The following is a 26,367-nucleotide window of genomic DNA, read 5'->3' on the forward strand; positions in this document are numbered from 1 at the left end:
CTTGGACTGAACATGAACCCAGGGAAGGGTTCGAAAGCTTTTTTGTAAAGTTTTAAAAATTTTACACGGACTCTTAACACTTTGTATTATTGTGGACTCTTTAGAACATTATATATACTCTCGCGATAGAGAGTTTTTCCTTATTATTATTATTATTATTATTATTATTATTATTATTATTATTATTATTATTAATTATTATACGGTATAATCTATACATTAGTATTTATTTTCCCCGTACTGAGTGGCCTTTTTTTTGTTGTCATTGGCCTTGAAGTATTCTGCTTTTCCATCTTGGATTTTAAATTAATAATTAATAATAATAATAATAATAATAATAATAATAATAATAATAATAATAAAATATAATAGATAATGATAATAATAATAATACTAATAATTAAATAATAATAATAATTTAATAATACAATAATAATAATAATAATAATAATGATAATAAATAATAATAAAATAATTAATAATTAATAATAATAATAATTTAATAATAATAATAATAAAGAGAGTTTAATATCTGAGAAAGTTGTAAGGTCTGCAGCAGCCTAACCACTGTTAACGAGTTCTCTAACGTCCTCTTGTAAATGCAGCTGCTGCAAAGAGGATAATTACGCTTTAATTGCTGCAAGATTTACTCTTATGATCTCTCGAGGTGGTTACTGTTATGGACGTTAATAAGAATAACATTCACAGAACAGAGCCAGGGGAGCGAGAGCATTATCGCTAAATGCTCTCTCTCTCTCTCTCTCTCTCTCTCTCTCTCTCTCTCTCTCTCTCTCTCTCTCGTCTCTCTCTCTCTCTTCTCCTTCTCTCTCTCTCTCTCTCTCTCTCTCTCTCTCTCTCGCCGGCAAAAGAGCAGAGCTTCGAATAAAGTTTCAGACTGAATTTGGTATAAGTCATTTTTCGAATTGTGCCATAAATGTCCAATTATTAGTTATTTATAGGGGCTATGGTCTCGTCATGATTCGTTACTTCCCGGTAATGTATGTTTTACATGTTTCTTAATAACGTCTGTTAATTCTTTCTTATGAACACCGCATTCTTTGGAACCCTGAATTTCAAGTCAGCGGTCCTCGTGGTCTTGTTCCATACAAATATGGTTCATCTGACGAATAATATTAATAATTATAATGATAATAGTAATTCAGAAGATTGGGCCATAACCTGGGATTAGTAGTACTTATGCTTACTACAAATATGGATATTTCATAATAGTACGTAGACATGTTTCAAAGTTAAGAATAGCCCCACAATAAACCTTATCAATGCACGAACATACACTCATAGGTTTTCAACAGACGCGTTCATACTTCAATTGTAGAAAAATTCGACAATGCTGGCCACTCTACGTACTTATAGAGAAGGCTCACCAGCGGTGCATCGAATACCCAACAAGCACTATACAATTCACCACCCTGGCTTCCAAGATACTGGGCACCTTCATTTCCGGGACTTTTTCTCCCTCCATCCAGCGCTTTCCAGGTCCTCCTCCTCTTCTTATCCACCGTCATACCACTTGGATATTGTATATTGATCAACAACCCATCATCTGTCATATTCACCTGTTTGAATCCATCTTATTAGATTGATCTACCGTTTTAGCTATGCTGACCCTTTTACCACTTCAGCCTATCTCTACAATTCTCAGTCTTTCAGTTCTTATGCCATGATGCTTCAGCAATTCCTCTCTAAAGTTTCAACATATTTTCAGGTATGCTGCTCCCACTGGAAAGAGTGACATTCGGAAGATGGAGAGAAAGACGTAGAAAGTACTGGATAGACTGGATAGATAAGAGGAGAGGAGGAGCGTGAAATAGGTAAAAAACGAGTGCTCTCAAAACAGAGGTAAGTGGCGTAATGTTTGTAGGGGTGCTTCCACTCGCTGGTGATGATCCTTCATGTTAGGTATTGTTGTCATTTAGCACAGGCTGCTCATCCACGATTGAGTGCCAGTGATCATTTTTGTTTTGTTTTGTATAAGAACCTCTCTCTCTCTCTCTCTCTCTCTCTCTCTCTCTCTCTCTCGTCTATATACTATATATATATATATATATATATATATATATATATATATATATATATTATTATGCTTACAAAAAATCACTGTAGATGCACGTGACTTCATAAATAAGCGAATACCACAGGAAAATAATAGTCAGAAATCCAAGCGCTTTCGTCTTTACTCAGACATCGTCAAGGAGTTAATGAAGTACAATTGGAGATAAAGGTCTCAGGTACAAAACAAGATCAAGAATACCAGATGGTTAATTGTCAAAAGGGTAAAAATTAAAAGAGATAATCCAGGACGTATATATATATATATATATGTATATGTATATGTATATGTATATATATAGTATATTACATACATATATATATATGTATATATATATACTATGTATATATATGTATATATATATATATATATATATATATATATATATATATATATATTATATATATATACAGACACACGCCCTCGCTTTTGCGTACCTTCCGGAAGATATAAATACTTTTTTTTTTTTTTTTGTCAAAATGCTGCAGATAATAGAGGCTTTGTATAATGTGCTACACTGAGCCATTCACTTCTCTCATGTCCAAGTATGAAATGGAAATGATGAAGCCAACCAGCTTCACAGCGAAACATGCGTATGCTGAAGCGGGGAGCGAGCGCATGCAATATTCAGGTGCGTCATAAAAAAAAAAAAAAACTTGAATTACTGGGAAAAGAGCAAGTAGGTGAGGTGACCTTTCTCTCTCTCTCTCTCTCTCTCTCTCCTCTCTTTCCTATTCTCCCTTTCCCTCACTTAATTTCACTCTAGTTTTTCTATTTCCCATACTTTCTAAAACTAGTTTTTTCCCTTAGGGGGTTACTGCTATCAGTGCAACTCATGCGGTATACTGTACGCACCATTTATGGTTCTCTGCAGCGTCCCTTCGGCCCCTAGCTGCAACCCCTTTTTTCTTTCTTCCATCCCCCCCCCCCTCCCCGCCCGCCCGAGCATCCTAACAATTTATTCATAATGCAACTGCGAGGTTTTCCTCCTATTACATCTTTCTAAACCTTTCCAATTGTCAGTTTCTGTTTCAGAGCTGGATGACTCGTATAGGTCCCAACGCTTGGCCTTTGGCATAGATTCTATATTCTGTCTCTCATAAATCTATGGTTTCCCATCAGTGGCGGATTTAGACATCTTTCATGGGGAAGGGGAGGAGGGGGACACCTAGGATCATCATTCATATATATATATATATATATATATATATATATATATATATATATATATATATAAGATATGTAACTTGTATGGTACATATATATATATCAATATTTATATATCTATGCACAGTAGTAGTTTTGATGTTGTATGGATGTTGCGGTAGTTGAAATAATCATTAGCTAAGCAAATGTTTGCTACTAATTATGATTTATCGAAAGAAAGCAATGCTCTATTATTCATATCCCAGGGAGGGGGACGTGACCGGGGGGCCCCCCTACCACTTAATTCCGCCCCTGTTTCCCATCTCACTCAGCTAAAATCTGTGACACTTTTTTTTTACATTTTAGGAAGGTATCGGGAAGCCGAAAAATAAACTTGCGTACATCAGTCGAGTCTGTAGACCACCAACCTTCTCTTATATGCTTTACTAAATAGTCCCTCTTTCCCTTTCATTCGACCTCTCTCGTCTGGCTACGTTCATTAGCGGCTGACAAAAGCAGAAAACTTTCCCAGATTCGTTACGTAGTTAGCTAGACTCAAGTTACAACATGGAAGAGGCGTAACTGTGTGATTGCAATGAGTTATCAGCTGTTATTAAGATAATGCGAGCTCTTTCGCAAAGCCCTTTTCTGTAATGCCGCTCAGCACCGTTCGTGAAATGAGCAGGATTATGAAAGAATTATTCTTACGTTGAACTTTTAACGTGGGATGAAATATGGCAATATGAAATATGAACATAAAGAAGGCCTAGACATTAGATTGGTTAATAATAATAATAATAATAATAATAATAATAATAATAATAATAATAATAATAATAATATAATAATAATAATATTTAGTATTATTTTATGTAATTACTGTTATTAAAGTTTATTTTTTTCATTAATTAATTTATTTTTGGGGGTTTATCACAACCATCCTGTTCGACTGGGTGGTTTTTATAGCGTGGGGTTGCGGGTTGCTGCATCCTGCCTCCTTAGGAGTCCATCACTTTCCTCACTATGTGCGATGTTTCTAGTAGCACACTCTTCTGCATGAGTCCTGGAGCTCCTTCGCCATCTAATTGTTCCAGGTTCCGTTTCAGGGATCGTGCCCCTAGTGTTCCTGTGATTATGGGTACAATTTCCACTGGCATATCCCATTTCCTTCTTCTTCTTATTATTATTATTCACGTGAGAAAATACTACATTGCCATTAACTTACAATGCAAGTTTACTGAAAAAATATTGATATTAACTGAAGTTCGATCAATAAAGATGCAAATAAATTTCACAAATTAACTTCAATCCGAGAAATTATACGTAGCGTAGTTTGGCTTCCCTACTTTACCAGCTGTAATTCAAAACTAGTCTTTACTGTGAGTAAGAAATATGAATGCCATTTGTTTTCATAGATCTGCCATTAATTTATCAAAAAGAGGAAGCATACATTAGAGTCATATACATAAATCATATATGACAAAATGCTTCATACATCGATGTCACTATTATCATCAGCCACATTTCTGTTTCTTACCTCCTTACTTCGGGATTATGGATCATACAAGTTGAAAGCCAGTTACAATAATGTATATGAGACTGTATTTTTCTAAATACAAAAAAGTTTCAAAATACAGTCTCATTTATATTACTTTGGTTTTTAACTCCTTATTTCCGGTCACGGTATATAGTGATGCACCATAGATATGGATCGTATGATTCATATCGTGACATATAAGATAACATCAAGTATATTTTTATTAGCAAATCAATACTTGATTTTTCAGTTACGAAGATCATCAATACTTTCGACTCGTAAAAAATTTAAGCATTGCTTTATAGGCCTAAGGAGTAATAAAGGTGGTTTCCCTGTCACCAATATGGGTGGTCAAAGTTTTTTTTTTTTGCGAAATTCTTATCATTGCGCCAAAAATATGAGAGGGAACTGAATACCGTCTTACAAAATATTGAATGTGCCGAAATGATGACGTGTGAAGTATTGCGTCTGAGACTGTCTTAACGTTTATGCACGCAGATAGCTGTCTTTTGTTAGTTATCTGGTCATTCTGAAGCTCCTAATTGTAATGGCCTTACTCCGTGTAACGGCAAAAGCATAAAAAATGTAATTTTTTTTTTTGTATAATGTATATATTCGGTGCCCAAATTCCATTGCAATTATCTGGATTTGAAGGTTTTTTTTTCATATGCAAATTTGAATAATAATGATAATAATAATAACAACATTTTTTTTTTTATTACAGTCATCCTATTCGACTGGGTGGGTTTTATAGTGTGGGGTTCCTGGTTGCATCCTGCCTCCTTAACCATCACTTTTCCATGTGCGCTGTTTCCAGGAGCAAACTCTTCTGCATGAGTCCTGGAGCTACTTCGGCATCTTGTTTTTCCAGGTTCCCTTTCAGGGATCTTGCTATCGTGCCCCTAGTGGTCCTATGACTATTATTATTAATCTATTATTATTATTATTGAGAGCAGAGCAGAGGGGCAATATCTGAAAACCAGTGAAATCGAGCGGCTCAGGAGTGCATGGGAAGGACTGATAAAGGTAGACGAAGAACCAGAAATATGCAGAGACAGGAGAATGACAAAACAGAACGGAAGAATGGCACAACAAACCAATGCGCGGACAGTACATGAGACAGACGAAAGAACTGGTCAGCGATATTATTATTATTATTATTATTATTATTATTATTATTATTATTATTATTATTATTATTATGCTATGCTATGCTAATAATATTTAGTTAATATAATGCTGAAGTCCAAAATCTTAACATTTTAAAGCATACGAAAGCATCTTTTTCCATTTTTAAAGTATACATTATAGAACAAATCACTACCTTCCTTCCCGAATCTACCAAGATATTTGATAAAAAAATACGGAAAACAATTGGTCATTTACCCAAAATCGTAAAAGGTCTAAGCTTAATGACACATAGGACATGCCCTATAAGTTCTCGTGCACAGTTCCAGACTTCGAATGACGTCATCCGTTGTTGCGAACGCTTTCAGAATAGAATAGAATATGGAATTCGGGCCAAAAGCCAAGAGCTTCGACCTATGAGGTCATTCAGCGCTGAAAGAGAAATTGACAGTAGGAAGGCTTGAAAGGCATAACAGGACGAAAACCTCGTGGTTGTTGGAAAGGGTGTAAAGTCAGATGGAAGAAAGAATATATGAACGTAGGTACAGTAAAAGGAGTGAAAGAGGTTGCAGCTAGGAGTCGAAGGGACGCTGCAAAGACCCTTAGTAATACCTACAGTGCACCTCGTGAGGTGTACTGACGGAACGCTTTCATAACAAAAATGAATTTCACATCGAAGTTAGCCGTACGACCTTTTTTAAAATTCCGTACAATGAAATCGGATTAGCTGGATGAGGCAACAGCATTTGTCGTAATCATTCAGGATATATATTTCAAAGGAGTTACAGTTCAGTATCTGTCACTGAATCATATCTTCATCATATCACAGTCGTGTCAGACCTGATGCCAGGTAAACAAATCAAGCTTGTCAGTCGTGCCTCAGGAATTCCCTACATATCTTAATAATAATAATAATAATAATAATAATAATAATAATAATAATAATAATAATAATAATAATAATAATAATAATTAGGATCTTGTCCTAAATTACTGAAATAACCTAAAGGGCCAGTATTAATTTTTTTCAATATGATGAATAGTATACCTGGCATTGATTAACAATTTTACCAACAATTCTACTTTTACAAAACTGAAATTTTGCCTGAATGCTTTGAGATTGAAGTATATTCTAGAATCTCATCATACACACTCACATAACGCATATAAACTATATACATACGTATATATGACGTATTTTCACACTTGCCTGTAATACTCTGAATAATTTTATCGTACATCAATATAGTGTTGCAATTCTAATTCGAAGCAAAAGGAAAATCAATAACCTTAGCAGTTATATAAACGTGGCGTTGCCAAAGTATTCCAAGTAGATTTTATCGAGCCAAGGAAAAAGTTTTAAAATTAAGCCTTTTAAAAAAAATGCTTAAAAAATGCACAGTATTTCCGCTTGTGAGATAATAACCAAATCGTAACTCACAGAAACATGCATGCCTTTCTATGATAGTAAAACAGTCATCATTTTAGAAGCTGTTAATATTTCTTAAAAAAAAAAAAATAATGATAAAGGCAATGAAAATATGTCAAGTTTTCTGCTACACCAGTTTCAGATCGGTTTGTCTGTCTCCCAACAGATGGCAGCATAGAGTCCACTCTACTTGTTCTGGCGCCCAACAAAAGGAGGAAAACCTACTTTGATGGGTAAAGTTTCTCAGTTTCGTAGATGAAAAAATTAATTAAGAATTTTACTTTTGAGTGGAAGACTCGTATAGTACTCTGTTATCTAATAAAAAAAGATTAAGAAATGAAATTCTGATTGTGAGTTAGAGAACTGCATGTATAGAATATAAACTTGGAAACAATCCATGTGTGATGATTAATAATAGTTTTGCCTCCTAAAAGCCAATTTCAAGAAATGATGGTAATTTTAACCATTCACCAAAATTAAGAATGAATTTTTAATTATTTATTCCAGTAGAAATTTGCGCTATGGATACGAAGAGGGCCATCAAAAAAGCGCATAGAAAACGAGAGCTAATACCATTTTCTGTTAGCCCACTCGCAGAAGGGTTGAATTTCTAGCCATCAAGGCAAGTGCGTCCTTACTTCCAGGAACAGCTGTCAGTCGGTGTCAGGACTTTAGTAAGTAAGTGTGTCACAAATTTATTCGGTAAAGGCATCGCTAATTCAAGTGTGAGGCTGAGCTGTTTAATCCATATAACATGGATACAGAGGTGAGGAATCGAAAGAACAATAAATCGTCCCCGAAAAATGAGAAAATCAAGAAAGGGAAAGAAGATACGACACCTGATCCCGATGACATGCTGAAGAAAAGCATCGAGAAACTTCAACAATTAAATGAGAACATCAGTAGAGACTCGGTAAGTAGCTAAATTCCAAACCATCGAGAAAGTTTAGACCTACGACGGTTACACAATGAGAATGCGGCGTCACAGGTAACAGAGGACGCCCTGTGAAATTTCACTGAGTAACCTACATTTACTACCGGCATGGGTATACGGGGCACTTGACATGGGTGCGACGAACTTCCGCCTTGAACTTGATTATTTTTTGTCAGGGGTTAGTTCAGGTTCAGGTGTATCCAGATCTTGGCATCAATACCTGTCCGTAGTAATTTAGCCAACGCGTTCGCGGTTTTGAAACAACAGAACTGTTGGTGTTTTTATTTAAAGTGGATTGGTTTGATGATGATACTCGAGTCAGGTATTCAGTCAGTCCAGTTGGTCGAGATTTCGGGTAGCTGTTGTGCTGTATTCTCACAAGGAAAGTTAGGAAAGTAGAACGGAATATTAATGAATGCATGTAGTGAAGCAGCTCTTGTATAATTGTCAAAGTAAATGCTTATCGTTTATTAGGTATGCATTCAGGTGTGCTTTGAATCACCTGGCAAGAAAAACAGATATTTGAAAGTTAAATATTAGCTTACCAATATATAGCAAACGACCCTTCCTCCCACTCCCCCGCCCTCTCTCTCTCTCTCTCTCTCTCTCTCTCTCTCTCTCTCTCTCTCTCTCTCTCTCTCGAGTGCATGTCAGTCGAGTTGAAGGAACTCGGAGGTTGTCGTTAGGTACATGAAAAATGATATTTAAGTTGCGCTGCTGTTATTGACATTGTACGGTAGACTACCCTCCTGTTGTTCGGTACTCCGTACTCCGATGAAATTTTTGTTCATTATTGCTGTATTTTTTAATAGATGTTAAATAGCTTTAACCTTCTGTGGACGTCTACAGTTTAAAGTCATTTCTATCGTCTTAGTTTTCAATTAATATTTTGCTTCTCGTTCTCCATGTCACACTCATCGTATTAGTTTTAATGACAGATGGATTTGGTTCTGAAGTATTGCCGAGGTTATCTTTCTGTCTCTGTCTCTCACCTTTGGGTAATTAATCAGTATCTCTTCCTTGCTCATCGATTTATATAAATATTGTAAATAACCAATCTCCCTCGGATTCATATAAACAATGCAAATACTCTCTCCTCTCTCTCTCTCTCTCTCTCTCTCTCTCTCTCTCTCTCTCTCTCTCTCTCAGAATGAGTCTAATGGACTGATATTCCCGTGGATGTCACTGTGTACATGCGTGGCGTCTTAGCGTGACGCCAAATGGCCATAGTATGGGGTTGGGGAATGAGTACAGAATGTACAGTATAGTGTGCTTTCTCTTTCTTCTGCGGTTCTAAAGAAAAGCTGGATGACGACGGTGGAGGAAAGAGATCCCTGTCACGCGACCAGACTGCAATGCACCTCTGATTTACCGTAGAATATCAAGTACCTGGCAGTCTCTCTCTCTCTCTCTCTCTCTCTCTCTCTCTCTCTCCCCGTTTGTTGGGAACAAAGGAATTCAATTTAAGAAGTGAGTTGCGTGCAGGATTTTATGATATTTAGTCACTCTCTCTCACTCTGGTCTGCAGGATTCAGTGGCAGCAGCCGTAGTAGCATTTTAGACTCACTGGCGAGTAATAATGAGACCAAATCCCGTGCGAAGCAACGAATGGCATGAGGCCTTTTTTCTTTATAATCCACTGTGCATATGTTGGCTAAGTACCAAGGCGTTAATAACCTGGGTAGGGGCCCTGCTGAGAGAGAGAGAGAGAGAGAGAAAAGTTTGATAAAAGTAAAAAGCAAACCATTACGTTTTTAACGGAAGGTAGCTCGCTCTCTCTCTCCTACCCACCCACCCTATTTGGTAGGCTATCTGCATGCTGTGCGGCCACTTTTAGATGGCATTGGAAAATGCAGTGCGTTGGAGACCCTGAATTTATAAGAGTTGCCTTTTACTGAAAATAGATTTCGTGGAATTATACTCCGTTTTATAAGTGGCATTTTAGATTCATTTACTGCAAATGGTCATAAATATTTTTGGGGCAGTCTGTTGTTGATATAGTGCTTGGAATAAAGAAAAGGATAATTGTAGCCCATTTGCAAAGGAAGTATTGCCTTATTCGAACTGGATATTGGTACGGCAGCCGTACCCCGATCGCTGTAGATATTGGTACGGCAGTGGATTTGCGCATGCGCGAACCCTTGTTTACCGCCTCAGGAATATCAATGAGAGCAAGAAAAATGGCAAGGGAACAGCATGAACCGCAGAGTAATACATTAGTTTTCGCCGAAAAACAAAAGTTTTCAGGCTTTAACGAGCTGAAGAAGCCATAGACATCTATGAAGACTCGCTTTCAAAAATTGTGGGTAGGTTTATATTATAATCCATTCCTCGGCGGCCTAGACTATGGCAGTTGCGTTTTTTCTGTGGTTTTACCTCATGAAAAAGAATTTTAAGTAATGTTTATTCGGAAGACTGTAATTAACCCCCCGGGGCTCGTACTAAACACGGCGAAATACATTTGACGTCCCAATTCCTGGTGGCTTTCGTATTCGCGGGGACGAACGACGCGGAAGGCTTCAACAGAAATACCAAATTGTATATACGTAGGTCAAGAACGATCGAATCGGCCCTGAAACGAACTCCGAAGAGGAGATTAAAAGAGGATTTGAAATACACAGAAATCGTGCTCTGCTGTATCATGTGGTAAGGAAAACTACCAAGTCGCTCCTCTGGTAAATGGCCAAATCAACTCTTAAGTAATTGCAGCTGACGGAGAAAACGTTAGAAGTTACCAGCTAGTGAAATGGCAAAATCAAAACAAAATTTCAGCACTATTCCTCAAATTGAGATATTTTGTTTTAGTAGCACAAAGAGGGGCAAAAATTCACAATAGCAAACAACAGGCGGGGGTGGGGGACATTTTGCTAACTAAAAAGTGGGAAAGATGTTCAAAAAGCGGAATTCTGGTCTTATAATACAGAATGATTAGCAAACTGGTAAACGGATACAGATAATTGCTGTACCTACAGCAAGTCAAGAGCACAAAACGGCATCAATAACAGAATCTGCCGTACCCCCACCACACTATATTGTTTGTACGGCAGGAAGTCTGAAATTGACGCATGCGCAATTCACTGCCGTACCAATATCTACCGCGATCGGGATACGGCTGCCGTACCTATATCCTGTGCCTTATTTATTTGCAACAGTTCACTTTTAATAATAGCCGGTATTTAAGGACCGTAGTTATGTTACGGATGAATCGTCCCAACCGCAGGAAACTTAGCCTGATTATGTATTTATCTCGTTAGTGTGTAACACAGATATGGCGTTAGGCGTAAAGGCCTCTATTGATTATCGTAGTAAAAAAAAAATGCAGACCAGTATTTTGTATTTTGAATAGTGTGTGCGCGATGTACTTTCAAAATGATTTGAATCTAGGGTAACACTTGAAGGATTAGGTACTTAAAGGTACATCATTGTAAGGTTAATTTTGTTATATCCGATCCAAATCTTTGTTTATGTTATCAGTCGGGTGAATTGGTTGATGACAGAATTTATGATGCTGTAAGGTTCACGTATTGCTAGACTAGTGTAGACAGTGTAGTTAAGATCTGAAATGCAACGAAAGACTCTCTCTCTCTCTCTCTCTCTCTCTCTCTCTCTCTCTCTCTCTCTCTCTCTCTCTCTCTCTCTCTCTTCTAATTACCTCCACGTGGCCTACTAATGATTGTGGAACTTAAACGCGGGAAAGTAAAGTTGGTAAATAAAAATCATGCTGTATCATGCTGGTAAGAATTGTCTGTATTTTGCATACAGATCGTATTGCTATCTAAATAGCTTGGTCTGTCAGGTATTGTAGGGAATTTAACGGATGTTTCAAAATATGAAAATTCATTAGTTATCCAAAGTGGTTAGTTTTTTCCCTCGAAAAGGTTAAAACGAAAAGAATGTTTCACCCAAAATGGTGAAAGCTTTTTTTTTTTTTTTGCTCCTCTTGAGATCGTAGAAGTACCTTTTTAGAAAAGGTGCTTACACCAGTTTTGTATGCATTATCATATTGAGAGCGATTACAAAACAGCGATAAAGCTGGCATTGGTTAAGTGGTTGTTGAGAGTATATGATGTCTTATATTATTAGATGAACGACCTCATAATCGCGTATATTACTTCTTGAATCGATGGCTAATGTGTAAATCTTAGGATGAACTTTGAGATTCCCGTTTTGGTGCTAGATTGGCTTGTTATTATCTACGTGTCACCTCCGAGGTGCTAGTACTAAACGTAGTAGAAGCTACTTGGAACGTCGCTTTTAGTACTAGAAGTGTCTCAGGGATTAAAGTATTATATACACCCATTCTCCATTGTGTGGTCGACAAATTATATTTAATTAACGATACTATTTATCTCCGAGGGCATAGTACTAAATACGGCGTCACTGTGTTAATTACTAGCACGTCGGATTTCCGACCCCTTTTCGTCAGAGAAAAGTGTGTTGTTTCTCATCATTCTACGTGAGACGGCCATCATCCCTCACACACTATCTTCCGCCACATCACTAACTCTAAACCAGTCTCTCCACCTACCCTCGAGGGATAAGAGAAGGCCCACGTCACTGGTACGCCCTGGTCGCCTTGGCATCGTCTCAGGAGGAAAGGTGAAGAGGAGAAAGATGTATCCAAGTAGGTATCCGACTGTCTTATCACCCCCACCACCGACACCTCACCTTGGAGCACCTCACAGTCCCCCTCCCCCGTGCCCCCATGTCTTCTGTTTGCCACGTTAACGAATATCACGATCGGGTCGACAAGGGTCGAACCACCACCTTTACGAGGTCCACATTTCGATTTACATGTACATTACCTATATATAATGCAGGTGGCTATATGAATCTGTATACATTTTTACCGTACGTCTTCGTATCTACACGTAAGTGCAAGGTGTTGGAACTACATTATACTAGTAATTACACGTACAGGTAATTAGCTCCTCCCTCCAAAAAAATGGTGTTATTTGTAGACCTTGTCATTTTGAAAATTATTGCGATGGTACAGTATAATACAGGTCTCCTGTGCCCCCCCCCCCCCTCCCCCTCCATAAAAAATCGAGGAGGCAATGATAATTTCCTCATTCTCCCTGATAGACTAACGCTGCAAATGACACATCGTCAGTATAACTTTCAACTCTCTCTCTCGTTTCGGTATTTTTACACTTACATTTTGCCTTTGGTCTGTTGATGATCGAAGGCGTGTGTCTTTGCCTCTTCTCTGGAATGAAATGGTAGTTTCCCAGTTTCCCTAACGGTCATCCCCGTTAATTTCTTGTTAGTGCCATTTATAAAGTTTCGCTCTCGGGTTTCTCTCCGATAATTCTATTTTACAAGATAAGTGGTGACAATTCCGAAGCATTTCTGTTCACATCCAAGGTGCTGTCCCGTCGTTTCAGTATATAAGGTTGGTGTTTACACACACACATTAAATATGTATGTATAGTCTGTGTGTACTTTTGGTTCATTTTCTCAATTTACGTTTACTTAGTAACGGAGTAAAACCTTATAACCCAACAAACAATTTCTCTTTAGCCCATTACCGAAACTGTGCAAGCGCCTGATTGCACCCTTATTAGATGTGACCACCGCAAACACGTTCGTAGTTAGGAACATAAGGTTCCTTATTTTTACTGGAAATGTTAAGAAAGTTAGTTAAACCACCATAGTACCAACATGAATGGGATTGTTCTCCATGTAAAGAAGGGTAAAAAAAAGTGGGGAATGATTTTTTTATCCTCTGTATGGATTTTATGGACACGCCGTTGAGATTAAGCTCGTAAAAGAGATGGTGTAGACAGTAGAATAAGCATTTTACGTATCTCTCTCTCTCTCTCTCTCTCTCTCCTCTCTCTCTCTCTCTCTCTCTCTCTGTGCGTGTGTGTGTGGAGCAAGCCGTAAGAGGGAAGGAATATAGTTGTAGAATGTAAATTTTAAACGATCTCTCTCTCTCTCTCTCTCTCTCTCTCTCTCTCTCTCTCTCTCTCTCTCTCTCTCTCTCTCTCTCGTGAGACCGCGTACTTTCAGTTTATTTTAACTGGAAGCTCCATCTTATTTTAACTGGAAGCTCCATCTTTATGTAAACATTCACTCGTATTTGTCTAAACTCGCATCAGATCTATGACGTATAGAACTGTCAGTGAAAGTTGTGTTGATTATCGTCAGCTGCTTGTTGACTCCGCAAACAGTTGCTCATCATTCTCATCGATTGTTAGGATTGGTCAGCCTAAACATTATAGCCACCACAGTTAATGGTTTTTTGCACCGAAATTATTTGGTTTGAATACAGAACCATACAGCACATTGCATGATGATTTGGTTTTTGATACAGTAACGTCCAGCAGATTGAATGATATTTGTTCGCTATCCGAATTAAGGATTTTTTCTCCAAAGTTATTTGGTTTGAATACAGAATCATCCAGTAAATTGTATGATAATTTGGTTTTAATGTTGTACCATTCAGCAAACTGTATGATAATTTAGTGAATTATATGATAATTTGGTTTTGATACAGTATCATCCAGCATATATATTATAATAATTCTGGCTTTAATACAGTACAATTCAGCAAACTTTATGATAATTTGAACAGCAAATTATATGATAATTTGGTTTGATACAGTACATCCAGCTAATTATTATTATGATAATCTGGTATTGATATAGAATCAACCAGCAGATATAATTTGGTCTTAATACTGAACCATCCAGTAAATTATATGATAATTTAGTTTAAAAGTTGAATTATCCGCTAAATTATATCATAATTTGGTTTTAATACAAAATCATCCTGCAGATTATGCGATGATTTGGTTTTAATACTGCACCGACCAGCAACATATGCTTGATTTAATACAGAACCATCCAACAACTTTTATGATAATTTGGTTTTAATACAGAAACATCCAGCATACTATTTGATAATTTGGTTTTAATATAGAACCATCCAACGACTTTTATGATAATTTGGTTTTAATACAGAACCGTGCAACGACTTTCATGATAGAACTATCCTACAAATTTTAAGATTTGATTTTAATACAGAACCATCTACCAAATTGTACGATAATTCGGTTTTAATACAGAACCATGTAGCAAATTATATGACTATTTTATTTTAATGCCAGAAAAATTCTACGTTTTTCAAATTAATATGATAATTCTGGCTTTTTTAATACCGAAAACCAAGCCCCGCAAACTATATGCCCCCCCCCCCCCGTTGTGGTTGTTTTTTTCCAAGTTTATTGCGTGTTCATTTATCGTCTTATCTTTTAAATTTTACTACTTTTCTTTACATTATATAGTTCTTATTCATGACTCATTTCCATTCTTCTTGACAAGAAGCGGTCTTCCTCCTGTTTTGAGTCTAGACAAAATGGTCGTTTTTTTCATGAAATATTACCTCTCTTTTATGAAACACCACCTCGCTTTTATGTTTCCCCGAAGGCGAGTTTGCCTCGTGTAAATATCCATTTCGTAGCCTTGGTGTTACTCTTGCCGATCCCGTCTCCTTCAGCCACTGCGCTTCCCCCAAAACCCGTTTCCATGTCACTGACCTAGTCTTCGTGGATGGAAGAGCCCTGGAGGTAATCTTCGGCTCATTTTCGGTTTTATCTTCGTTTTCAAGGGTTGAATGGAGTAAGTTGGAGTTTTAAAGAGTCTGGTGTATTAAAAGTGAAGTAAATGAAAGTCTGGTGGTGTTATATCCCCCCCCCCCCCCCCCCCCCCCCATGAATGACCATGGGGTATGTTGACTTGCCACGTCGTCTTAATAGACTCCTCCCAACCTAGTCACTCCCTAACGTGGCGTCTTCCTTACCCGACAACAGCTCTCTCTCTCTCTCTCTCTCTCTCTCTCTCTCTCTCTCTCTCTCTCTCTCTCTCTCTCTCTCTCTCTCTCTTCCATCTTCCAGTACTGTATCGCCTTCCCCAACTTGTTTTCTTGGAAATGCTCCTCGGTGCAGAAGGGAAAGGTTTTTTTTTTTTTTCTTTTTATGGGATAGACTTGACGTGTAGCTGGTGTAAACAGGACTTTTATATCTATTGGGCCACACATGCTAGAGAAAATCGTGTTGGGAGATGGAAGACTCGCCTCCCTACCATTTGCAAGAGGAGGAATTCCGTCCCATGATCACTTCTTGCTCATGTTTTTTCCTTCTACAATTTTTCGTCTAGATCGGAGGACTTGGCAACTGAGACGATAATGGCTTTCGGGCTATTGTATGTTTATGTCGGACTCTCTCTCATATATATGTATTATATAATATACATATATATATATTTTATATATATAATATATATATATATATATATATATATATAAAATATACAATATAATATATAATTATTCATAAGCAGGCCATCTTTGTTTATTGGTTGAATTTATAAATTAGAGTAACTTGCATCCGAAATATTTCCGTTAGTACTTTTGCAGTTAATTTGTATCGATTCCAGTGGATTCCAGTGCTTGGCTTAAAGTCTAAATTTCACATTCCATTCCATTCCATTCCAGTGGGTTTATCATTTCTTACTGAACGATTTAACCGCAAAGACAATCATTAGCGTGTTCACCCACGTACACAAAGATTTCCACTGTCAGTCGTTTAAAATCCAACGTCAAAACATCTCGTTACCATAATTTGGAGAGCAGCTGGTAACGAAGGACTCTAGAAGAAGTCACAGCAGTCAAGAGAGCTGGAAGGATTTTCAGCTGAACCTTCTTTCCAGTTGCTTGGACACGACAGTCGTTAGTCAGGCCTCGTTATCTTCCTCCTCATTTTTTTTATCATCTAGGAGAGCTTTGTTATCTGTGGTTGAAGTGGTGGCGGTTTTCTTTTTATTTCCTTTTATTGTAAAGAGGAACATTGGAGGAGGAAAGGATTTGTCGTTCATGAATTTCATGACTTCGTAGCTTAAGTTTAGGCTAGGTCTAGATCGACCTTGGGTCTAAGTGCTTTATTGTGTGATGTTTGGTATTTTTGTACCGTATGATGAGAACAGACAGAGAAACCAAAACTTGCAGTGTAATAAAACGACTGAAATCCTGCTTTTATTGTGGCATAATTGTTATAAATCTTGAAGCTCTTGGAGTGCTAGCCTCCTTCAGTGACGTAGACCTATATCACCGTTTTGCAATAATGCTCAAACAAACCTCTCCCTCCCCCACTCACACATGCACAGTGTATTGGAATAATGCTCAGACAAACCTACCCAACCAACAACCCCCCCCCCCCCCTCACACACACACACAACACGCACACTAGACGCGCACAGCATCAAGAAGCCATCGCCGAAAATCCCGAGTGCAATTACCAAACAATTGCTCCTCAGACGATATCCAAACGGAGGGAAAATAACGGCCCCAAAAATCGAGCAGAGATTCAGCTCAATTAGGAGGGGGATACAATCTAGGGAAATTGAAGACTCCAGTCTCTCTCTCTCTCTCTCTCTCTCTCTCTCTCTCTCTCTCTTTCCTTGTTTATATGGCGAGTGGTTCTCAACGGTTCTTGTGGGACGACGACGTCGACAACGTCTGCTGCATCTTTCGGTTCCTCCTCCCGGGTTCCTCCCTCCCTGGGACCTCTCCCGACCTCCCGAAATTGCTTTCAGGCGACGAGGCACTCGGGCGGAATGTCAGGGAGAGGCATAATCGATTCAATTTTCTCGTTTACGTAGATTAAATCCGGGGAGGAGGAGGACGACGACTTTGTCAGCGACTTGACTTACCTAGGTGGCATTAGGGACCTTTTTTTTTTTTTTTTTTTTTTTGTTTTTTTTTTTTTTTTTTTTTTTTTTTTTTTTTTTTTTTGCCCTGGAAGGAATTGGTTTGTTTATTTCTTAATTTTTAAATATTAAATCTTTTAAGTAGTTTTTTTTCTACGAAATTTTGTATGTCATTGCAACACTGAGAATAGTATTTTTTTTTTACAAATGGACGTTATTTAAATCAGGTCCATATTTAAATAATTAACAGCTCTCCTAGGGCTGGCCCGAAGGATTAGATATTTTTACGTGGCTAGGAACCAATTGGTCACTTAGCAACGGGACCCACAGCTTATTGTGGGATCCGAACCACATTATATCGAGAAATGAATTTCTATTACCATAAATGCATTCCTCTGATTCCGCGTTGGCAAAGCCGAGAATCGAAATCCGGACCACCGAATTGGTTGCCGAGCGCGAAAACCACTCGTCCAACGAGGAACTCCTTAATGTTGTTCTGTCAGAACTTGTAGGCCTATGGAATTTCGATATCGAACGCAGAAGTCTTCAAAAGCGGACTTTTTTTTTAAATATTTACATCTCTAAAGTCGAATTTCCATATTGTGCTTTAAATACATAGCGAAAAAACGCTCAAAATAAAAACAGCTTACCCAAGTTACGGTATGCGTATTCTTCCAACGAAGATTCTAGAGTAAGATTTTTTTATCCAGCGCCTAATTAAGGTTCATTTAAAGTCTGTAAATAACACCGGATTTTCCGCTCCCTGGTGGATGTACACTTTTCCTGAAAGTGGTGCAAACACTAAACAGAATAATTAAGAAGGCAGCCTTTTTCTCGGCAACTCCCGCCCACTCTGGCAACTATGGTACTACATACTTCATCTAGACCTCGTTATGGTCGTCTTTGTAGGTCTAGGCATGGGTTTATCCTTTCCAAGAACCGGTTCGTTTTTGTTTTTTGTTTAACTTACATGTAACATTCATCTTGTATTCTTTTGAATTCCTTTGGGTTATGTAAAATTCGTCTTGGATTCATTTTGGTTTTATTTGGTTGGTTTCCTTTGTCTATGTAAAATTTGTCTTGGATTCATTTTGGTTTTATTTGGTTGGTTTCCTTTGTCAATGTAAAATTTGTCTTGCATTCATTTTGGTTTTATTTGGATTATGTGAATTCGTCTTGCATTCATTTTGGTTTCCTTTGTCTCTGTAAAATTCGTCTTGTATTCATTTTGGTTTCCTTTGGTCTGTATTGAAATTCGTCTTGTATTGGCTTTGGTTTCATTTGGTTTCGTATAATTCATCCAGTGTTCACTTTGGCTTTATTTATTTATTTATTTTTTCGGGGGGGGGGGGGGGGGGGGGTTCCGTTCAATTCGTTGGTTTTGTATTTCTTCTACTACTGGGTGCGAGAGAATGATACACAAGTGTTGACATTAACGTTAATTATGCTTTGAAAGTAAGTACCTAGTAGTTTCCTTTAAATTATTGCTTGTAATACGCATTGTTTGGGAGGCACTGCATTTAGCATTGTCATTTTTCCATCATTGTCTTAGTTTCCTTTCTTTTCTTCTTTTTTTATTCACCACCGTCTTTTGTTTTCGTGCAATGTTCCACATCGTTTGTTCAAGGACACTTAAAAGCAAAAGTTATATTTTAAACATGTTTGTTCTACGACTTGCTATATATATATTATATATATATATATATATATATATATATACCATATATATATATACATAATGTATTTTTAAAGTAAACTGTTAAGTAATATTTTGATAGATACCGAAAACCTGAAATATTAGTTGACATGGAGACTTGATTATTTTCTAATCTGGAATACTGTAAAGTCAAGCAACATGTGATTTGCTACGCTTATTCCTAATTCCAGTTAGGACTGCTGGACGTAGCTTGAAAACCAGCAGAATTAAAGGCTACTAAATCATCACAATACCAGCGAGTTCCTAATGAAAAATGTCAAGCAATGATCTCAAAGCACGATTACCGGGACTCGGATCAAGTTAATTATTCCAGTCGTTTGTACCGCAGCAGTTGGCTCTGGACATAAATTACCGGCATGTCGTGCATCTGATACAGACAAGACGCTCGATTAATTATTACCGGCCATCCATCTTGAATGACCACCCTTCGGTATCGACGTCTGTAATGGACGCGTACGATACGACGCGCTCATGGGAGCTTCGGGCGAGATTGGCGAGTGAAGGATGGTTTTTCGTTATTTGAATATTTTATTTTTGAAATCGTTAACCTTTGCGGAGTGTTATTCTTTGTATAATGAAAACTGAGGGTCGTCATTTTACGAAAATTTGTTGTTGTCCTTTACGGAATGGAAAAGGATTGTAATTTTCTGAAAATCTCTTATCCTTTATGGAATGAACTCTATATGGGTCATTATTTTCTGAAAATGATCGATGATTAAGGAACATGATCTCAGAAAGTCTCGTTTTCTTATATATAAAAATCAAGGATTGTCATTTTCTGAATCGTAATTATCTGAAAGATTCTGTTATCCTTTGTGGAATGTAAAAAAAGATGTTCAGAATCGTAATTTTCTTAACCGTCCTTAATGAGGCAGAGCTTTTAGTTTTCTGTAAAAGAAATCTATTGAGATAGCTTCGTCCGTCCGTCCGCCCTCACATCTTAAAAAATGCTGAGGTTAGAGGGCTGCAAATTGAAAAGTTGATCATCCACCATCCAATCATCACACAGACCAAATTGCATCCGTTTAGCCACAGTAGTTTTTATTTTTTTAAGCTTAAAGTTAGCCATTGCGTCTGGGAAGGCTATAGGACCACCGGGCCGTGGCTGAAAGTTTCATGGGCCGCGGCTCACACAGCAATATACAGTCTAAAATAATCTATGTTTAGATGTACACGCACAGTATTTGAGGGTTAATCAGCACACCTCATGCTGTGTACTGTAGGCATTACTGAAGGATTTTTTTTAGCCTCCCTTCGGCAGTTAGCTGCAACCCCCTTTCATAACTTTTACTGTACCTCCATTCATATTATCTTTATTCCATCTCGCTATCCACGCGAAGTGTTTCTCCTGTTGAACCTTTGAGACCTACATACTCCCAATTTCCTGTCCAGTTCCGAATGATCTCATAGGTACCGGTGCTTGGCCTTTGGCCTAAACTCGATTGTAGTCAGTGACTCTTTCTATATCGTCGAATTATTAATTCCGTTTAGCGGCACTAGCCGATGGTTTTACCATTACAGTCCCCCGTCGAATTAATATATATATATATATATATATATATATATATATATATATATATATATATATATATATATATATATATATATATATATATATATATATATATATATATATATCTATATATATACCTCCCCATTGTTAAAACGGTTGCCGGAATCGTTAGCCGGCCGAACCGAACCGACGACCTATACCATTGTTCGAATATATATTACCGTAGAAAAATATCCCCTCTGATGGTGCATTGCTTTGTGGTGCTTTGGGAAGCATTGTATAGCGATTTTCGTTTCAATAAATGGCCTATTCTTCGTATCCGAATCTCCCCCCTCCCCTCCCCCCCCCCCCCCTCCCGAACTTTATCGATGTATGAAGAGAATACGTTGTGTAAATTCGCTGCCGGTAGTACTACTATATCGCTTTGTTATTAATATTCAGTTGAAATGTGAAATAGAAGACTTTTTTTTTTTTTTTTTTTTTTTTTTTTTTTTTTTTTTTTTTTCCCGAGTGAAATTGACAGCGCCGTACAATTGTTATTGTGTTGGCGGGAAATTGTTCACTCATATTGTATTGCGTTCTTCATAATAATTGAATGGCTCATTTATCATAGAATTAGTACGGTAGAGTTATTTATTCAGTATACATTTGTTCTTTACATAGACGCTTTTACTTGTGCAATGTTAGCAGTTCTGCAGGATGGTTATCAGAGGAGACAGTTTAACTCCCAAGGCTGAGAATTTAGTAGTTATTAATTTATTTTCCCAAGGCTGAAAATTTAGTAGCTATTAATTTATACTCCCAAGGCTGAAAATTTAGTAGTTATTAATTTATACTCCCAAGGTTGAGAATTTAGTAGTTATTAATTTATACTCCCAAGGCTGAGAATTTAGTGGTTATTAATTTATATATACTCCCAAGGCTGAGAATTTAGTAGTTATTGCCATGAAGTGGTGCGTTGTGATTTACGTGATTTACTAAAAATACACTCGGCGTTTGCTTCAGATATAAAAAGAGTTACGCTGATGTTACGCTTTCGAGTAAAGTTAAATGCACTAAGGTTCGTAACAGCAGGAAAATCGCTGAAGCTGAAATATTAATTATGTAGAATTTTTCTTGAAGTTCAAGCCGAATTGCATAGAAAGTTGGCGCAAACTAGGGAAGACTATTTATCCTATTTATAGATGAAAAAAGCTCCTGAACTGCATAGCAAATATGTCAAACAATTATCTTAGTAATGAATGAAGGTTGCCGTATCGAGAAATGAGTCCCTTTCAAACACCTGGGCCTAATTGTGTTCGCTATATTGAATATTGATGAAAGTACACTTTTCTCTCAACAGGCGTTTCATGTGTTATTGCAAATAGTACACACACACATATATATATCTATATATATATATATATATATATATATATATATATATATTATATATATATATATTTAGATATATTTTATATATCCGTATATATATATTATTATATATATATAGATATATATATATATATATAATTATAATATATATATAATATATATGTACCCCACAGCTGATGGTCGAAAGCTTTCATATACTGCACAAGAAATGTATATATTTTAAATAACTACGGAAAGATTTTACATCATTGTGGATTATATCCCCATTTACTTATAGGTTCGCATAGTACCTAGCTTCTGCATACACACACACACACACCACACATATATATATATATATATATATATATATATATATATATATATATATATATATATATATATATATATATATTATTTAGTATATTTATTTATTTATTTGTTTTGTTGTTTATTACACGCTCTCATTGCCCAGTACACACCGAAACGTTCTCAACCCCTGAACTACCCACGCCACAAGTGTGTACAAACTAAACAACTGATATGTTTGCTCCCCCTTTATCGCTTACTGTGCATCCTACTGCAAAGAAACGTACATCATCCGTGCAAAGGTTTCTTTGTTTGTTTGTTTGGTTGCAACAAAGACTTGACTTGGCCCCCATTGAACGATCTCCTTCCACGCCCATCGTCGGCGGCAGCAGGTCACCGGATTGTAACCAAAAGCAGAAGCTGAATTGAACTGGGTTTTGCCTACGTGGAAGAATTTCAGATTATTTATATATATATATATATATATATATATATATATATATATATATATATATGCATATATATATATATATATATATTATATATATATATATATTATATATATATATATATTATATATATATATATATATATATATATGCATATATATATCTATATATATATATATATATATATATATATGCATATATATATATATATATATATATATATATATTATATATGCCATATATATATATATATATTATATATATATATATAATATATTTATATATATAGATATATCTATATATATATCTATATATATATATATATTAAATAATATATATATATATATATATATATTATATCATATATATATACAGATATATATATATATATATATATATATATATATATATATATATATATATATACAGATATATATATATATATATATATATATATATATATATATATATAAATCGCTAGCAATTTGTCTGTCAAGTTTATAGTAATATCACCTTTTAACGTAAAGAACTAGGTATATTACTCTCTTTGCCTCTTACGCATAATTCAGTCATCCCCATCGAGGGTTAGTGCCATCAGTGCACCCAATGCGGTGCACTGTAGGCATCACTGGAGGCTCTTTGCAGCGCCCCCTCGCCCCTTAGCTGCAACTCCTTTCATTTCTTTTTACCTTACCTACGCTCGTATTCTCTTATATCTTTCTTTGCATCCTCTCTTATCGTTCCACAGTGCAGCTGCGAGGGTTTCCTTCAGTTACTCCTTTCAAATTTTGGCCTAAATTATATTTTCTATTCTCATAATTCATTCATGTCCTCTCTAGGGGAGAAAATAGATTTAAATAAAATAGCCCGGATGTGACAGTGTTGTGTACGCGGAAGAATTTGATTTTAAGTAACTCTCGCGTAACTTTTCTGTTGTCAATTTTAAGGTGAAGAGCTACACGTTTGCCGTTTTTCCTCCTATGCATAATTCAGTCTCGAGAGCCAGTCTCTTTCTTTCCTCTGTAGCGGAGGAAAGAAATGATTTGAATAAACTCGGCCGGATGTACTACTCAGTCTGATGTCTCCCGTTTTCTTCACCCGGGACGAGTTCATGATGAATATTTAAAAAGTTCCAAAAGTGAAATGTGATTCTGGAGTTGGAAATTCATTTGAATTCTCCCACTCGTAGTTTGTGTTTCTCGGACTTTTTTCTCTTCCGAGTTCTTGTGTTTGTGAACTTATTTTATTTGACGTTTGATTTATATATCTCGTGTTTGTTTCATCGGTCTTATCTTCTTCAATTTTCCATTTTGCAGCTTTGTTGCTTTTTTTGTGCCTCATCCTTTTCTTTGATTTTACGTATTAACATTTTTTTTATGAGAAGCTTGTATTTTGTATAGATTGTGCCTTATTAAAAAAAGGAAAAATATATATCGTGTTTATTTCATTAGTTTTTTTCTTTTTTTCATTTCTTTCCTTCAATTTTACATTTTGCAACTTTATTGCTTTTATTTGCTTCATCCCTTTCTTTGACTTTACGTATTAGCATTTTTTTATGTGAAGCTTGTATTTTGTATTGATTGTGCCTTATTAAATAAAGAAATGTTTTAGGAAAATGTTATTCAAAATAAGAATAAAAATAATAACAGTACAAAGTTCGAGAGCCCCTTCAATATTCGGATCTCCTCAGAAGGCGGAACTTCCGACAAGGAAAAATACTTACAGGAAAACGAAGACCAGATCGTTGGCCGGTACTGAGCGGTGCCAATCGCCGCGTCCGCATAACAGATCTTCATGCCCAAGGTCTCTCGACCTTGTTCGTGCCCATAGGGTATGTTTTGCGCCACGAAAGCTAACCTCATGGGTCGTAACGTACGTAACAGCAGAGGTTGATGACTAACGCGAATAGGTTAAGATTTTGAGTTGAGCGAATGTTTCTTTTATACCCCACCTGAACCGAGCTCGTATTTGTATGTGTATGTATGTATGCATGGCGTTACTTAAGGTTCTTTATAGCGTCTCTAGTTCCTAGTTGGACGAGTGGTTTTCGCGCTCGCCTACCAATCCGGTGGTCCGAAGTTCTATTCTCGTCTCTGCCAACGCGGAATCAGGGAATGTATTTCTGGTGATTATAAATTTTTTTCCTCTATATAATGTGGTTTGGATCCCGCAATAAACAATACCCGTTGCTAGGTAACCAATTGATTCCTAAGCACGTGAAAATATCTAAACCTTCTGGCCAGCCCTAGGAGAGCTGTTAATCAGCTCAGTGGTCTGATGAAACTAAGATGTACCTAACTTAACAGCGTCTCTTCGGCTACTATAGCTGCAACCCCTTTCATTTCTTTTACTGTACCTCCGTTCATATTCTTTCTCTTCCATCTTACTTTTCACCCTCTCATAGCGCAACTGCGAGGTTATCCTCCTGTTACACCTTTCATTACCTATTTACTGCCAGTTTCTGTTTCAGCGCGGAATCCCTTCAGTCCCCAGCGCTTGGCCATAGCAAGGTATATAGAATATATATACCTTGGGCCATAGGCCCAAATTCCTTATTCTATTCCGTTTCATAACCACTGAATCCGTTTAACCTAAACTTAGCTTAAAACACAGTTGGGTTAATGGTATGGAAAATTGATCAAGTTGAGGGGAAAAGCACCTTTCATGTATAGATAATACACAGGTAATTATGAAATATTATAAGTAGGGTAGGTCAGTTAAAATATCTAGAACTACTGGACCGTAAATAAGAACTGAGGAAGCTTATTCGTGTAGTGTAGGTTAAAGCTTGATCGAACCGTGGTCTTAGCCTAGAAATATATATTTGAATTGTAGGAAGGTGTCTCACGTGAGCAGCTTGGCCCATTAGTTTGATGTTTTAATAAACACTAATGTAAATTAACTAATCGAGCCCTTATATGACTCCATTTCACACATCTCGTTTGTTCCGTCGAAACTCCATTACAGTGCATTTATTGCATGTATTAAGATATTTCGCAAATTCCCACACGAATCCCTGAGATTTCTCTGAACAACAGTCTGTGTATAACGGACAACATTTTTTCTCGAA

At 36.7% G+C, this 26,367-nt stretch overlaps 1 protein-coding gene across 1 annotated transcript in view; it reads left to right on the top strand.

The window, feature by feature from the left end:
* Positions 1–7,960: 7,960 nt before the first annotated feature.
* LOC135225932 (protein O-mannosyltransferase 1-like) overlaps positions 7,961–26,367 on the top strand; it is a 70,887-nt gene continuing 52,480 nt past the window's right edge. The window contains exon 1 of the mRNA XM_064265483.1: positions 7,961–8,224. Coding sequence (XP_064121553.1) covers positions 8,066–8,224 — 159 coding nt within the window. The 5' untranslated portion in view covers positions 7,961–8,065. The remainder of the gene's footprint in view (positions 8,225–26,367) is intronic.

Source organism: Macrobrachium nipponense, chromosome 11 (assembly GCF_015104395.2).
Source record: "Macrobrachium nipponense isolate FS-2020 chromosome 11, ASM1510439v2, whole genome shotgun sequence".
NCBI lineage: Eukaryota > Metazoa > Arthropoda > Malacostraca > Decapoda > Palaemonidae > Macrobrachium > Macrobrachium nipponense.